Source organism: Aspergillus sydowii (genome assembly GCF_001890705.1).
Source record: "Aspergillus sydowii CBS 593.65 unplaced genomic scaffold ASPSYscaffold_1, whole genome shotgun sequence".
Lineage (NCBI taxonomy): Eukaryota > Fungi > Ascomycota > Eurotiomycetes > Eurotiales > Aspergillaceae > Aspergillus > Aspergillus sydowii.
This window is the reverse complement of record NW_024467859.1, coordinates 2,918,640-2,931,968: the sequence shown is the minus strand read 5'-3', so window position 1 is coordinate 2,931,968 and position 13,329 is coordinate 2,918,640. Positions and strand designations below refer to the sequence as shown.

Below are 13,329 nucleotides of genomic sequence, written 5' to 3'. Positions count from 1 at the left end.
CCAAACTTCATTGTTCCGTTGCCTTTGGCCGCGTCACACGCCTTTTTCTGCACGTGGAATTTCGATGTGACAGCGAATATCGGCTGATGGTGCATCTGACATGAAATGAGATCCTTAAATGACAGATAGTCATTCGCTCTTCAGTGTTCAGTGACAGAACTGCCGAGAACCAGATGGTATAGCTTGATGGCGCCGTCGCCTTGACTGTGCATTTTTGCTCGTGTTGGACAATCGCGAAGACGCTTATCAAACTACCTGGACTCACTGGGACACTGCATTCTTGGCCGCGGGCTTTGAGTGCTGAAAGCAGATAATGTCGCAGAAGGTCGGAGCATTCAGTGCGTACTGCGTACGAATTCCCACCTGCTCTTCGATTTGATTCAGAGCTTCCCAAGTCCGCAATCCCCACGGAATATGGTCCGCTACTTGTGTGTTAGTGGAATATTCCAGGCCCAGATCGAGAAGGCTTACAGTATACGCCTGCCCTTCGCACCAGGTTCCTGCAGTATGGACATCAATCATAGCAGCAGGCAGCAGGCAGCAGCCATTCTAATTGGAAACTCCGTTCCCAACCTCTGCCGCTGAAATCGTGACAATTGGCGTGGCACGTGCCACCAACTACTATATCTGGGGTAAGCCCCATTATCACCACCATCCCACAGGCGGCCGGTGCGAGAGACAGGCTCTCCTTTGCATCCATCGCGCCTGCCCCATAACGCACTGCTTTTTGTTCTCAACTTTCGTTTGCTTGCATCCCAAGTTCCTAAGTCCCGATGACGGCACGGTGGGGATGACAGTGGGGCATATGACAGGAATATTTGGATCTACACGAGTTTGAGAAACGCCGCAGATCATGCTCTTGAAACTTGAGGCTTGAACAAAAGCCGTGATTTTTATTATAGAAGCCTCAGGGTTCGGGGGGAACGCAATCGCTGACGCCGCCAGTGGCCCTTGAAGTGTCGGTGGCTTCGAGAGGTCAGCAAGCCCAAGAAGACGCCATGCAGATCGACACTCATGGCGTGTTCATCTTCATCATGCTGCAGATCAACAGGGCCGATCAACGAGTGTACTACCGCATCGTGACGCCCTGACCCGGGCACCCGCGGACTCAATACTGTAATGTTCAATGTTGCCTTCAGACAGACAGCTGGAACCCCACAATTCTCCTGCTTGCATTATGATATCATCTTGAGCCCTATTAATTGCAAGGGATGCTCGCCAAAGGTCTGAGGAAGGAAGCCAAGGATGCAAATGGAACGGGTTTTTCGTTCCGGCAAGCTGTAACAATTTGACACCCACGCAACGATATAGGAAGGACAAACGAGGACACTGGATGACTGGAGGGTCCCTGCTTCGGATCATCAACGCGAGTCTCGTGGACTTGAATCAGATGTTCCAGTTTTAAAGCGGCTTGTGCACTTGGCGTACGGATACATTCGTGAGTATTTGTATACCTAGCCACCATCCCCTTAGAGCCTAGAGCTACTGCATAGTTATTGACTCAGTGAGTTGGCAGTCTTTTAAAACTAATGGCCTGGAAGAGTAGTATTTGAAACAATTAAACACAGGAGTAGCAATCGTTGGTATTCTGGTTATGTATCGCAGAAGACCTCTTAGTGAGACCGAGTTGCGTTGATATACTCCAGACCATGCCTCGCCAGTTGTGGGGAAACTTCAGATTAACTGTTAAACCATCATTGAGCCGATTCAACTTTCTCTCACCAACGATGGTGTACCATCGCAATTGATTTACTACGAGTAGTATTCAACCTTTCCACTCTATATACATCAATCCGATAAGATTCAGGCGCGTGTGTTGACTGAGGTCCTCCGATCGGAACAAAAACCAACTTTGCACATTTTAGATGACAAACAACTCAATCTTACCGACAGGTCCAATATTTTTCATTGTATTGGATATCGACGCTATATAATTTCATCCGAGTTGTTGTTGTTTGCTATTTATGCCTGAGGCAACAAAACAGGAACCTTATCGCTTATCGTCACGTGATGCGGAGACGGAAGAAAAAAAAAAGCAAAAGGCGCCGTAGCAAAAAATTCAAGTTCCCGCAGGTTCGCCAATAAAGAAATCTCCACCAACTTAGTGCTAAGGACGACTTCTCAAATAGAAGAACCCTGCAGCCAAAATGCCGGCCCCCGTCGTGGATACCGCAAAAGATATTACGAAGAAGCGCAAGAGAAAGCACGGTTCAAGCGCTCGCGCGACCGAGAACGGCGACAATGGAGCAGAGACCAAGGCAAAGACTAAGTCGACGAAGGACAAGGACCTCAAGCTTGCTAAGAAGGTCGTGAAGGAGGAGGCGCTCAAAAAGCGGAAAGTGAGCCATTCGCCTAGCGGGGAGGAGAGTGGGAGTGAAGGGGAGGAGGAGAAGGAGGCGCAGGATACTGTTTCCGAGAAAGGTGCCGAGGATGAGTCCGAGGAAGAGGGTGAGAAGGCGCCTGAACTTCCTTCCATGGACGCAGTTAGCTTGCCGCAGCCTGATGGTGGTCCCAAGAAGTTCACAGAGTTGAATCTCTCCGAGAAGACTCTTCAAGGTATCAAGGATATGGGATTCGAGACGATGACAGAGATCCAACAGCGGACGATTCCTCCGCTCCTTGCGGGCCGTGATGTTCTTGGTGCTGCGAAGACTGGATCAGGGAAGACATTGGCTTTCTTAATTCCCGCTATTGAGATGCTCAGTGCGCTACGGTTCAAGCCTAGAAATGGTATGTTTGTGATCCCGGTGTTGCAAGAACAACCCCTAATTTGACTGGTCTCGAATAGGTACCGGTGTTATTGTGGTGTCCCCGACACGCGAGCTGGCACTTCAGATTTTCGGCGTGGCCAGAGAACTCCTCGCGGGCCACAGCCAAACGTATGGTATTGTCATTGGAGGCGCGAACCGACGCGCGGAGGCGGAGAAGCTCACTAAGGGTGTTAATCTACTTATTGCCACACCTGGTCGTTTACTCGATCACTTGCAAAATACCCCCGGCTTTGTATTCAAGAATCTGAAGACCCTTGTTATTGATGAAGCGGACCGAATTCTGGAAGTCGGTTTCGAGGACGAGATGCGCCAGATTATCAAGATCCTTCCATCCGAAGATAGACAGACTATGCTGTTTTCTGCCACACAGACCACCAAGGTTGAGGATTTGGCGCGGATATCGCTCCGACCCGGACCTCTGTACATCAACGTGGACCACAGAAAGGAGCACAGTACGGTGGAGGGTTTGGAACAGGGATACGTCATCTGTGAGGCTGACAAGCGGTTCCTACTGCTTTTCTCATTCTTGAAGCGCAACCTCAAGAAGAAGATCATTGTTTTCTTCTCCAGCTGCAACTGTGTGAAATACCACGCCGAACTTCTCAACTACATCGACCTGCCGGTTCTCGATCTGCATGGAAAGCAGAAACAGCAAAAGCGTACCAACACTTTTTTCGAATTCTGCAACGCCAAGCAGGGAGTTCTCATCTGCACAGATGTTGCCGCGAGAGGTTTAGATGTATGTTTTCTCTCACGACAGAATTCCTTTTTTTTTTTAAGCCGTCTAACATGATCTAGATTCCCGCTGTTGACTGGATCATCCAGTTCGACCCTCCGGATGACACCCGCGACTACATTCACCGAGTCGGACGTACCGCGCGTGGTGCCGACGGCAAGGGCCGCAGCTTGATGTTCCTGCAACCGTCTGAAGTTGGGTTCCTGAAGTATCTCAAGGAAGCGCGAGTGCCAGTTGTGGAGTTTGATTTCCCGGCCAAGAAGATTGTCAACGTGCAGTCCCAACTTGAAAAGCTGATTAGTCAAAACTACTACCTCAACAAGGTAAGCCAGCGACTCATGCTCAGTGTATGCCAATATGCGACTAACTCTCTCCTTTCTAGTCTGCCAAAGAAGGTTACCGTTCTTACATCCAAGCTTATGCGTCGCACTCGTTACGCTCCGTTTTCGACGTACACAAGCTGGATCTTGTCAAGGTGGCCAAGGGCTTCGGTTTCTCTGCGCCGCCTCGTATCGACATCCAGCTTGGGGCGAGTCTCAGCCGAGACAAGAAGCAGCAGCAGCAGGGACGACGCAATTACGGCAGCCAGCCAAAGGGCGGGTTGAAGTTCAAGAGGAAGCACGAGGATGATTAATTCTGTCAATTTTGAAAAGTGAAGAGTACATAAGTCTTTTTACCTAGGTATGCTTTGTGATTAGCATAAGGTTCGGAGTTCACTATGTTTATTTTGTTTTACATAGCTTTGCGCTATACAATGCCGCGGTGTTGGATTTCTTATATCTATTTATTTATTCAAAAGTTTTTAAGTACTTAAGAGGGGCCCTATCTTTGTTTACCGGGGAGATAATTTGCCAGAACTGTCGGCTGAGCAACGTGAAAAAATAAAAAGAAAAGAAAAGATGAATAAAGCTGTTCGATTGTTCGACGATGAAACCTGCAGAAGATGCGAGAATGCAAGGGCGTTGCGAAGGGAGAAGCTTAAATAAGGTAAAGCATGGAACATCATATGGGGAGATCGGATCGAGTCCTCATTCCAGACGATAACCTAAAGTGAACATACCTGGCTTGTGCGCCTATTAATTATGTGAGGTTTGAGGTTTGGGGTTCGCCCTGAAAATAAAGTGTGCGGAACCAGAACCAGGGACTCAGCCAGGGTCGGTTCCACGGTTCTTCGAGTAAACAGTTGCAAGTTGAAACAGTGTGGCTGGTCCGATCAACCTCGGTGGCTGGACACCGACTCCCACTTCACCTCTCCCAGCGGGGTTCAGTCAGGCCTGGTCGAATTTGCACTCACTACTTATTTGCTCCTCGTGTGTGATAACTGATAACCCACGGATGCAGCCAGGAAGACCCCTACCCAATCACCAGCCCCAAGTGGACAGAATGGCAAAAGGAATGAGGATGGATGTGATGTGACAGATGAGTTGGCAGCAGGACCGCCAATCGATGGTCGTCCGGGAGACCCGCGGTCAGTGGGCTCCATCTGATGCAGCTTCGTCGTGCTGAACAGACAGACACCTGCCATGGCACACTGGACGGAATCTTTTTTCCTTCTTGATGTCGGGAATGGACCCGGTGTCTGTGTGTCCATGTATGACTTGAGTCTTGACGATCGCTGTGGGTGTTTTTGTATAGGCGTCTTGGACTGACGGCATCGTTCTCGGGTTTCACCATTGCGGGAGGCGCTCGGAGAAGAACGACTTGGGTACGGATACAAAGCAGAAGTAAACTTGGGTCACCGTATAGTCATTCAAGGTCTGGTTTTCCTGGCTCTAGGGGAAAGGCCCATCTCCTTACATCACTCGGTAGATTAGAAAAATGGCTGGGGATGGGATCTCTCGGACTGTTGCCAACTACTTCCGAGCACCACTTGGTACCATAGGTAGACAGTAAGGTAAAGATACAAAGACGAGAAAGAGGTCAGATCTCGAAGATGGTACCCAAATCGCTTCGCCCTCGGTACTGATTGAGAAGGAAGTCATCCGACGGTGGCCATGGTACTTGTGCAGCCCAGGCCGGAGGCGACTAAGAGGCTGCTCCTAACCCACGTCAGAAGCATGGACTGTCGCCTTGCGTGGTAATGGTCTCGCATTGAGTCAGGCTGAAGACTTGTAGCTGTGTTATTGTTATGAACCCGATGGACGGCCCGTCAACTATTTATTCCCGCGAGATGAATGTCTCGATGGCGCCCATGTGAATGCGAAAGCACTCCGAGTTGCAAGTATAGAACTCGATGGCTGGCCGCCGATTTTAACGGAGACTACGTTTTGCTTTTCGCGAAGAAGAACCCATTCAAGGTTGAAATTTCGGTCAATCAGGATCGGAGCTTCCGCTGGAATTAATCCTCGCCATCTGCTAGCTCGGCGTATCGCTCGATTGTTGGTCGGTCGAACGATCTTTTTGCGCCTCCCAGCCTTCCCTTTTTCGCTCCCGCTCGATTCCTTTTCTCTTCTTCTCGTCTCCGTCGTTCCTCGACCTCCTCGTGCTTTATCTGCATTCAATTCTGTTGATATTTTCTCGCCACCTGCCAGTTATACCCTTTCTTCGCCCTGCGCAGTGCGGCTTTTCTCTTGCTTGGATGTTGCCGTTTGGATTATGAGCGGCTGAACTCTCCCTCCCTCCTCCGTCCAACAACAACCAGCAAGCTCCATTTCCTCCATCCGCCCATCCAGCCCATCGTCCAGTTTCATCCCTCCTTGACTGATCAGCTGCTGTTCCTCCTTCATTCCATCCTTCCCTCATTAATTCGCCTGCGCTGGTACGCTTGACCTTTCTTTCCTTCTTCCTTACACCTGACAGCCTCAGCCTCACATTCCTTACCTCCCCACACCCCCCGCCTCTGCCTCTCTCTCCGTCACTCGCGCCCTGACCAACCCTTGTCCTGAAGCCTACACATCGATACATTCGATCTGTGTTCACACTTCATCCGTTAACGTCGGGGCTCAGGTCTCCCCCGTACTTCCCTATCCCTACTCCTTTCCTTAGCCCGACCCCAATTCCTACCCGTTCCGTTGCCCAGCTGTTGCATAGTTACTTTATACCCCCTCACTTTGGATGAAGAGAGAAAACCAGAGTTTCGGAAAGGGAAAGGTCGGCAGACGATGAGCTGCTCGGCTGCCTGAAGGAAAACATACAAAAGAATACCTCTCCCGTCTTTCCCTCCCGTCATGGGCGTCAGCACCCGAAGACCGCTTCTGCCAGCCCCTACAGACTCATCCATTGTCGACGCCAGTGGTGGCAGCGTCACAGGCACAGATTTGGGAACTGACTTATCTCGCCGAACAGACAAGACAAGTTACTCGATTCCCGACGACGGGAGTCCCGTCATAATTCCCACCCGACGGAAGCACCGCTCCCGCGGTGAGGACACCAAACTGTCTCGCTCAGCGCATCACTCCCAGACCTCCCTACTCATCGAATACTTCGAGGGTGGGAAGGGTTCTGGTGGTGCTAGTATAGTTTCCCGTCCGAGTGTCCGCGTACGAGTCACTCCCTCGTCGTCCGCGAAGAAGTCCAAGGAACCGAGTGTCCACATCACCGACTCCGCTGGAAACCGGAAACCATCATACTCCCGTCGCATTTCCCTAGGTTCTCCGTCAAAGCAAAAGTCAGGTGGCGAGACTGCTGGCGATGATTTGAGCTATACTTCTTCGGTAGACGAAAATCAGAATTCCGGCCCTGTGGAGATTGAGCTCATGAATCGCGATCAAGGAAGTGAGCTCTCAACCCGCAGGTACCTGCCAGCATCCGACATCTCTTCGATGCCTGCGGATAGCATGCTCGAAGCTCCATCTTCTGGTCCAGCTCCACGACGAAAGCGCAGCCAAAGCCTGGAAAGAGCGCTTGAAGAACCCGAACCTGAGGCTGATCCCAAGGATTTCCTTAAAACTCCGAGTCGCCAGAGAAGCCGCAGTTTAAGCACGGAGAGGATTGCTCAACGCGCTGCGGAAAAGGTCAGCAATTACTCCCGTGACGCCTCGAGCAAACGCCGGTCGGATAAAAATCGAGGCATAGCCGCCGACTACCAGGAAAAGGAATCGAAGCCATCGCGTCGTCGAAGCAAAAACAAAGAAGACGATATGGCGAGCCCCGAGTCTAGCTTGCTCAGTGCTTCCGGCGTTTCATCAAATCGCCGCTCTGGCGGTCCATATGACTTCCGCGCCAACACATCCAAGTCTTCCTTGAACAATCCGAAACTCCTTGAAACTGTCGAAGATGCAATCCGGAGGTTGATTTTACCAGAACTTAAGGAGCTGAAGAAGGACCAGAAGGTGATCACCAACACATCAAAATTTGAACGCGATTTGAGCAATTCCTACTCTCCGGCAAGCTCTGAATCCCGCGAGGGTGGTTTGATGAGGCGGCTCTCCAAACATGCAAGTGCACCAAACGTTCGGAAGCCCAAGGTTGTCCTCAACAGGGACAGCAAAGATGAAGGCATTGTTCTTGCAGATGACTCTGTTTCGTCCCAAAAGGGCCGTAGGCCTAGCCGAGATAGTGAGATGACTTCGGACACAAGTTACATCAAGAGTCTTCGACCAGAACCGAGCGACCAGGAAATGGTACGCCGACACAAAAGCAAAAGTCTGCGAGATGCTGAAAAAGCCGGTATTGTTGGCAGCCGTTTAACCGCGAATAACCTCAAGCACCATGACTCACGGTCCAGCATCGACAAGTACGAGAGCCAGAGAGACAGCGAACCCAAAAACGTCAATGAGACCGAACTCGTGTTTCAAAAACACAATGTCGCTCCGATGCCCTTCCGCAGTGCGCTTGAATCGGATCTCATGACAAGAGACTCGATCCTCTCAGAGCAAACAGTAGAGCCTGAACCTCGAGGTTCGCGAAATGACTTAGGGCTTAAGCACAGCAATATGTCCAGTCATAACATATCTGTTCACAGCATCTCCGACCAGGGTCGCGAATGGAGCCATTCCCCCTCCATCGAAGGCGCGGCCGGCACTATTGCTGCTGCTGCCGCCGCCAATCTCTTGGACACTCATTCGGACAATCGTGAGCTCGGCTATGGTGACCATCTCAACGCCAGGCGTGCTCTCAGTCCAATCCAAAGTGTTGCCAGCAACCAGAGTGAAACTCATGTCCGTCAAGGTTCAACGCAGCATGTTCCACAGGAGTACTCCGGAGACGAGAGGAATATGGAGCCGAAAATCTCTATCGAATCCCTCTCTTCTGCTCCTAGTACGAGCCTTGCACGGTCCCAACGCCCAGCCGGTTTCACCGAGAGCCAAGAGGAGATTTACAGAAACCAGAAGGGAACCAGTGTGGATCTTGGTTACGAGGGATCCTCTGTGCGATCTCCGCAGTCACCTAAAGAGCGTCTCTGGCCAGAACAGTCCGACGAAGAAGGAAACGACTATCGACATTCGCTCGCGGAAACCGCAAGCATCGAACCTCGGAACATGGCCAATTACACAGATGGCAGTGAAAGTGATTTCATCGAAAAAGCGAATCAGGGCTGTCCAGTTGGCGAAGGTGTCGCTGTAAACCCTAAGTTTGTCCACCCGACAGCCGTCGAGTCAGCTGTGGCTTCAGTTCTTGATCCCTCAATCTTGGATACAAAATCCAACCAATCTGGAGCAAGCCAGTCGCGCTCAAACACCTATGTGCAGAATGACTCTGGTAGCACGAGGTCCCTGGGACAAGGACAATTAAACGACCCAACTCAAACCTCTCGCCAGGGAAGCCCCCTAAAACAACGAATGGATGCGTCCAGTCCGGATGCAACATCCTTCCCAAGACGCATGGGCGTTACTTCCCCGCCGCAGAGTGTCACACAGTCATTAGATGACTTAACCGACCCGGTAAAATTGCACACTGACCAGCACGTTGAAAGCTCAAGTCCACTTCCAGAAGACCGTGATCTAAGCCCTGAAGCCGAGTCCGAAATAAACACGAATCCATCCATTATACAAGGCCCTATTGGAGGTGCCCCTCAAGACGGCTCTTGGCCATACGATCCGGTGTCTGCGAACCGCGGCCAGTCGCCCCTTTTTGACGGCGCTGGCCCTGTTGCCGCTGCTGCAGGTGCCGGTCTCGCCTATGCTTCTGCTAGAGAAGCCGGCTATGGCCCAGATTACTACCCTGAAGATGATTACGGTGCCGATTCCTACCAGGACCAGCAATACGCAAATGAGGGTGTGTTCAGCACGCCGCCTGGGGCTAAGGATGAAGGATACGTGTCAGCAGCCAACCCCATTTCCCCAAGCCCTGAACCAGGAACGAAGGGGTTCGGCGGAATTGATACTAATGGTCTCGGCTTGTTTGATAGCCCCACGGGCGCCGATGATTCTTTTGGACCATCACATCAGCGACACTTCAGCGGTTATTCGCATGGAGTTGGCTCGCCTTTGTATGACAGTGCAACAGGACGCGGAATCGAACGGATTCAGTCCAAGGATATCGTTGCACTCATGGACCACGTAAGTTTCCCTGCGTTGTGAAGAAAATCATCTATCTAATCTCCATACAGCTCACCGTTCGCGATGCTCAGCGAAATGCTCGAGACACAGAGATCCTGGTGACCCTGGTCCGAAGTGCCGCTGAAATGCGTAACTCGTTCGAGGAGATGAAAAAATTTATTTCTCAGCAGGATGGTATGCTACAAGATGCCAACGAGCGACAGCACGAACGGACATACAAAGCCATTGGCGGGCCGCGTCCGCTACCAGTCAATGGTAATAGGAGCGCTCGTCAAACTTCCGTGGATGATGGGGAAGCGAAGCGAAAGAACGTGTTCAAGCGTGCGCTAAAGGGGCTCAGTCTTAAGTCGGGCAACGATCTGACAAGAATCGAGGAGATGCTGGAACAGCTTCTTGATGAGATGGATTCTCTGCGAACTAGCCAAAACGACATGTTACGGAGCGGAAACCGAGGCCCAGCGAGCGTTGATCTCGACGGTTACGAGCCCGAGGGGCATGCTGGGACGTCTTCTCCCGGTGATCACTCTGGGTTTCTTTCGAATTCCTCTCGAGCTGCTCCTGAGCCTCGCGGAACGCAGAGGGGCATTGACACTCGTGTCAGCACGGTTCCGGAAGCTGATGAAGATGAAGAGGCTGACGAACGGGGGGATTTCTTGAGCCCGCAGTTGCCCTTGCAAGAGACTACGGATACGCAAAGGGAGAGAGCCGGGTCTGCGCCGCTCTCGACCCCACCACGGGCAGCAGTTGCCTCAGGGGCCCTGAGCCACAGCAATGAGACAACGCCGAAGACGAACGAGAAGTCCCGGAAACACAAGTCTAGTAGTTCATCTTTCTTCCCTAAGATCTCTCGCTGGTCAAGGACCACAGCGTCATCCATGGGGGACAATATCCGCAACAGCATGCAACCTGGTCGTAAAGAGCGTGTGTCCTTCGATACATCGCGTTCCGGATCCGACCTTGAGCATAATTTTTATAAGTCACCCAATTACTACGATCCTCAAGGTGACGACAGACTCCGCTCAAACTACACCCTTGACGAAGGGTCGCCGCAGCAGGAAAACCGACCTCCCTCACCGTTGGTTCCATCTCAAGTCTCCGAGGCCCCCAAATATCGAGCACACCGAGGTAGCCTAGACCTGCAGCACCCCCAGCCACGCCAGGGGCCCACCGGTCGTTACCAGACTCAGCTAGAGTCGCAGGCACAAATCTACGGGACCAACGGTAACCACTCAGACCAGTGGGAATCAAACCCAAGCTTCTCCGCTCTCAATGGGAACCGACGATCCAGCGGTGGTAGCCGTCTCTCACCCATCTCTGACGCTGGCTACTCAGAAACCAGCGGGCGATCCTCGCGACAGGGACCTCCACGACCACCAAAGGTCAAGGACGATGGGCCTCTATTCCCAGAGAGACCGCCTAAGATCAAGGAAGGCGAAGAACAGTCATATGCGGAACGCGTTGCTTCACGGGTATGTTATTCAAATTTCCTTATACCAATATGACATTGCTAACTCATTGACGTTTAGAGCTCTGCTATGCAGTCACCACGCAACACGCCGCCCACCCGAAAGCCGACTGGACCTCGTCCTCTGAACTCGAACAGCCAGTACAACAGCCCCAACAGGAGAAGGCGAAACTACCGCGACAGCCCTGAGCAAGTTGATGACGAGCACGACTACTAAGTAATACGCGGGTTTGATACTCGTGTTTCTTTTAATATCACGATTTCACGAATAGTTCTCTTTTTCTTGGTTTCAGTTTTCATAGCTGGCGTCTTGCATATTGATTGCCAAAACTATGCTTTGCCCCCATTCATATACATTTTGCCGACGGCGGCTGACGAAGATGTACCTTTTTTATTCTTCAATGATGTACCTAGCGATTCCCTTCTCTGCTGCATATTTTATGCCTACGGTCATGTGTGTAATGAAAAGAAATGCGTATAAATATCTGCAACACTTTTGCCTTGCCTCCCACGTACCTCCATACTCAACGTATCCATCGATCGCCCCCACTCTTGATCATTGATGCGGGGTAGCTTTTACTGTAGCTACTACGTAGTATATAACGCGGAGCTATAAACCATCGTATCGTAACACTTCAATCAGAACATCCTTTTTTTTCTCGTTTCAATTTCTTCTTCCGTCTCTCCCACGTCAGCCTACGGATATCCATCAAGATGCCATCCAACAACCCCTTCGATCTCCTCATCTGCTCCACCTGCGGCACACAATTCTCAACCCCGACCCGGGAAAACCTCCCCTCATGCAAGATCTGCGACGATCCCAGGCAATACGTGCCCCCAACGGGGTAAGTACAGCATTCACTGGACCTTAGTATCCCATGGCACCCTAAGGCGCCACCCTCGAACAAAAGCGCTGATACTAGGCTGAATACCCAATCAGACAAGCCTGGACAACCCTCACCGAACTGCGCAGCTCCAAAGACCCGTCCTACAAAAACATTTTCACTCCAGATCCCATCCACGGTGACCGGTTGATCGCGATCCACACGGAACCGAAAGTTGCGATTGGGCAACGGGCCTATCTGTGTCGGATGGAGACGCAAACACCACCCTCAGCGGGTAAACCAGTGGGGGAACCAGAGGGGAAATCTACATTCAATGTCCTCTGGGACTGCATCACATATATTGACGATGAAACTGTGTCCGAGATCCAGAGGCTTGGTGGAATCGACGCGATAGTCATATCGCATCCGCACTATTTTACGACGCATGTTGATTGGGCGCATATTTTCAAGTGTCCGGTGTATCTTTCTGCTGAAGATGAGGAGTGGGCTGTTAGGAGGGGAGAGGCGCAGATGCTTTTTGGCGAAAGCTCACTGTCGTTCTCTCCCCAAGGGGTTTATGGTGACGATGATGGGAGGGCTGATATTGTGGCTATAAAAACAGGAGGCCATTTCCCTGGCAGTACGGTGTTGTGGTGGAAATCCTTGAAGACGCTGTTGATTGCTGATACCGTTGCGGTTGTGCCGAGTGCGAGGTACTGGGTTAACCGTCCGCCTGGGACAGCATCCTTTACGTTTATGTGGTCGTATCCGAATCTGGTACGTCTTCTTTTGAGACTCTATTTGGCGTATTCTGAGGACTAACTTGGTAGATTCCGCTTTCTGCTGATGATGTACATGGCATCTGGAAGGCTATTAAGCATACGGAGTTTGATATCACCCGGGGCGCTTTTATCGGGATGGATACAGACACTGACAGCAAAAAACGCCTTCTGGATAGCGCTCAGATATTTGTCAAGGCAATGGGCTATTTGGATCATGCTATCCATCAGGAAGAATGCTTTTGATGCAATGTGCTAAAGTTGGTGGTGTACAAAATGAAGGATTTGAATAATCATGACTCCAATTAGACTGG

General features: G+C 51.2%; 3 protein-coding genes across 3 annotated transcripts; all 3 read left to right on the top strand.

Moving 5' to 3' along the window:
- Window positions 1–2,147: 2,147 nt before the first annotated feature.
- has1 (ATP-dependent RNA helicase HAS1) lies at window positions 2,148–4,141 on the top strand (the record flags this gene model as incomplete). The annotated part of the gene is made up of 4 exons (XM_040844274.1): window positions 2,148–2,730; window positions 2,789–3,510; window positions 3,570–3,854; window positions 3,890–4,141. The coding sequence occupies 4 exons, from the start codon at window positions 2,148–2,150 to the stop codon at window positions 4,139–4,141; spliced, it is 1,842 nt and encodes a 613-aa protein (XP_040708183.1).
- Window positions 4,142–6,674: 2,533 nt separating this feature from the next.
- Window positions 6,675–11,449, top strand: ASPSYDRAFT_139957 (uncharacterized protein; the record flags this gene model as incomplete). The annotated part of the gene is made up of 2 exons (XM_040840997.1): window positions 6,675–9,947; window positions 9,998–11,449. The coding sequence occupies 2 exons, from the start codon at window positions 6,675–6,677 to the stop codon at window positions 11,447–11,449; spliced, it is 4,725 nt and encodes a 1,574-aa protein (XP_040708182.1).
- Window positions 11,450–12,126: 677 nt separating this feature from the next.
- On the top strand, window positions 12,127–13,261 carry ASPSYDRAFT_141504 (putative metallo-beta-lactamase domain protein; the record flags this gene model as incomplete). Its single annotated transcript, XM_040841153.1, has 4 exons — window positions 12,127–12,257; window positions 12,353–12,498; window positions 12,541–13,013; window positions 13,067–13,261. 4 exons carry the CDS (start codon window positions 12,127–12,129, stop codon window positions 13,259–13,261), a joined length of 945 nt encoding a protein of 314 aa, XP_040708181.1.
- Between the last annotated feature and the right edge of the window lie 68 nt (window positions 13,262–13,329).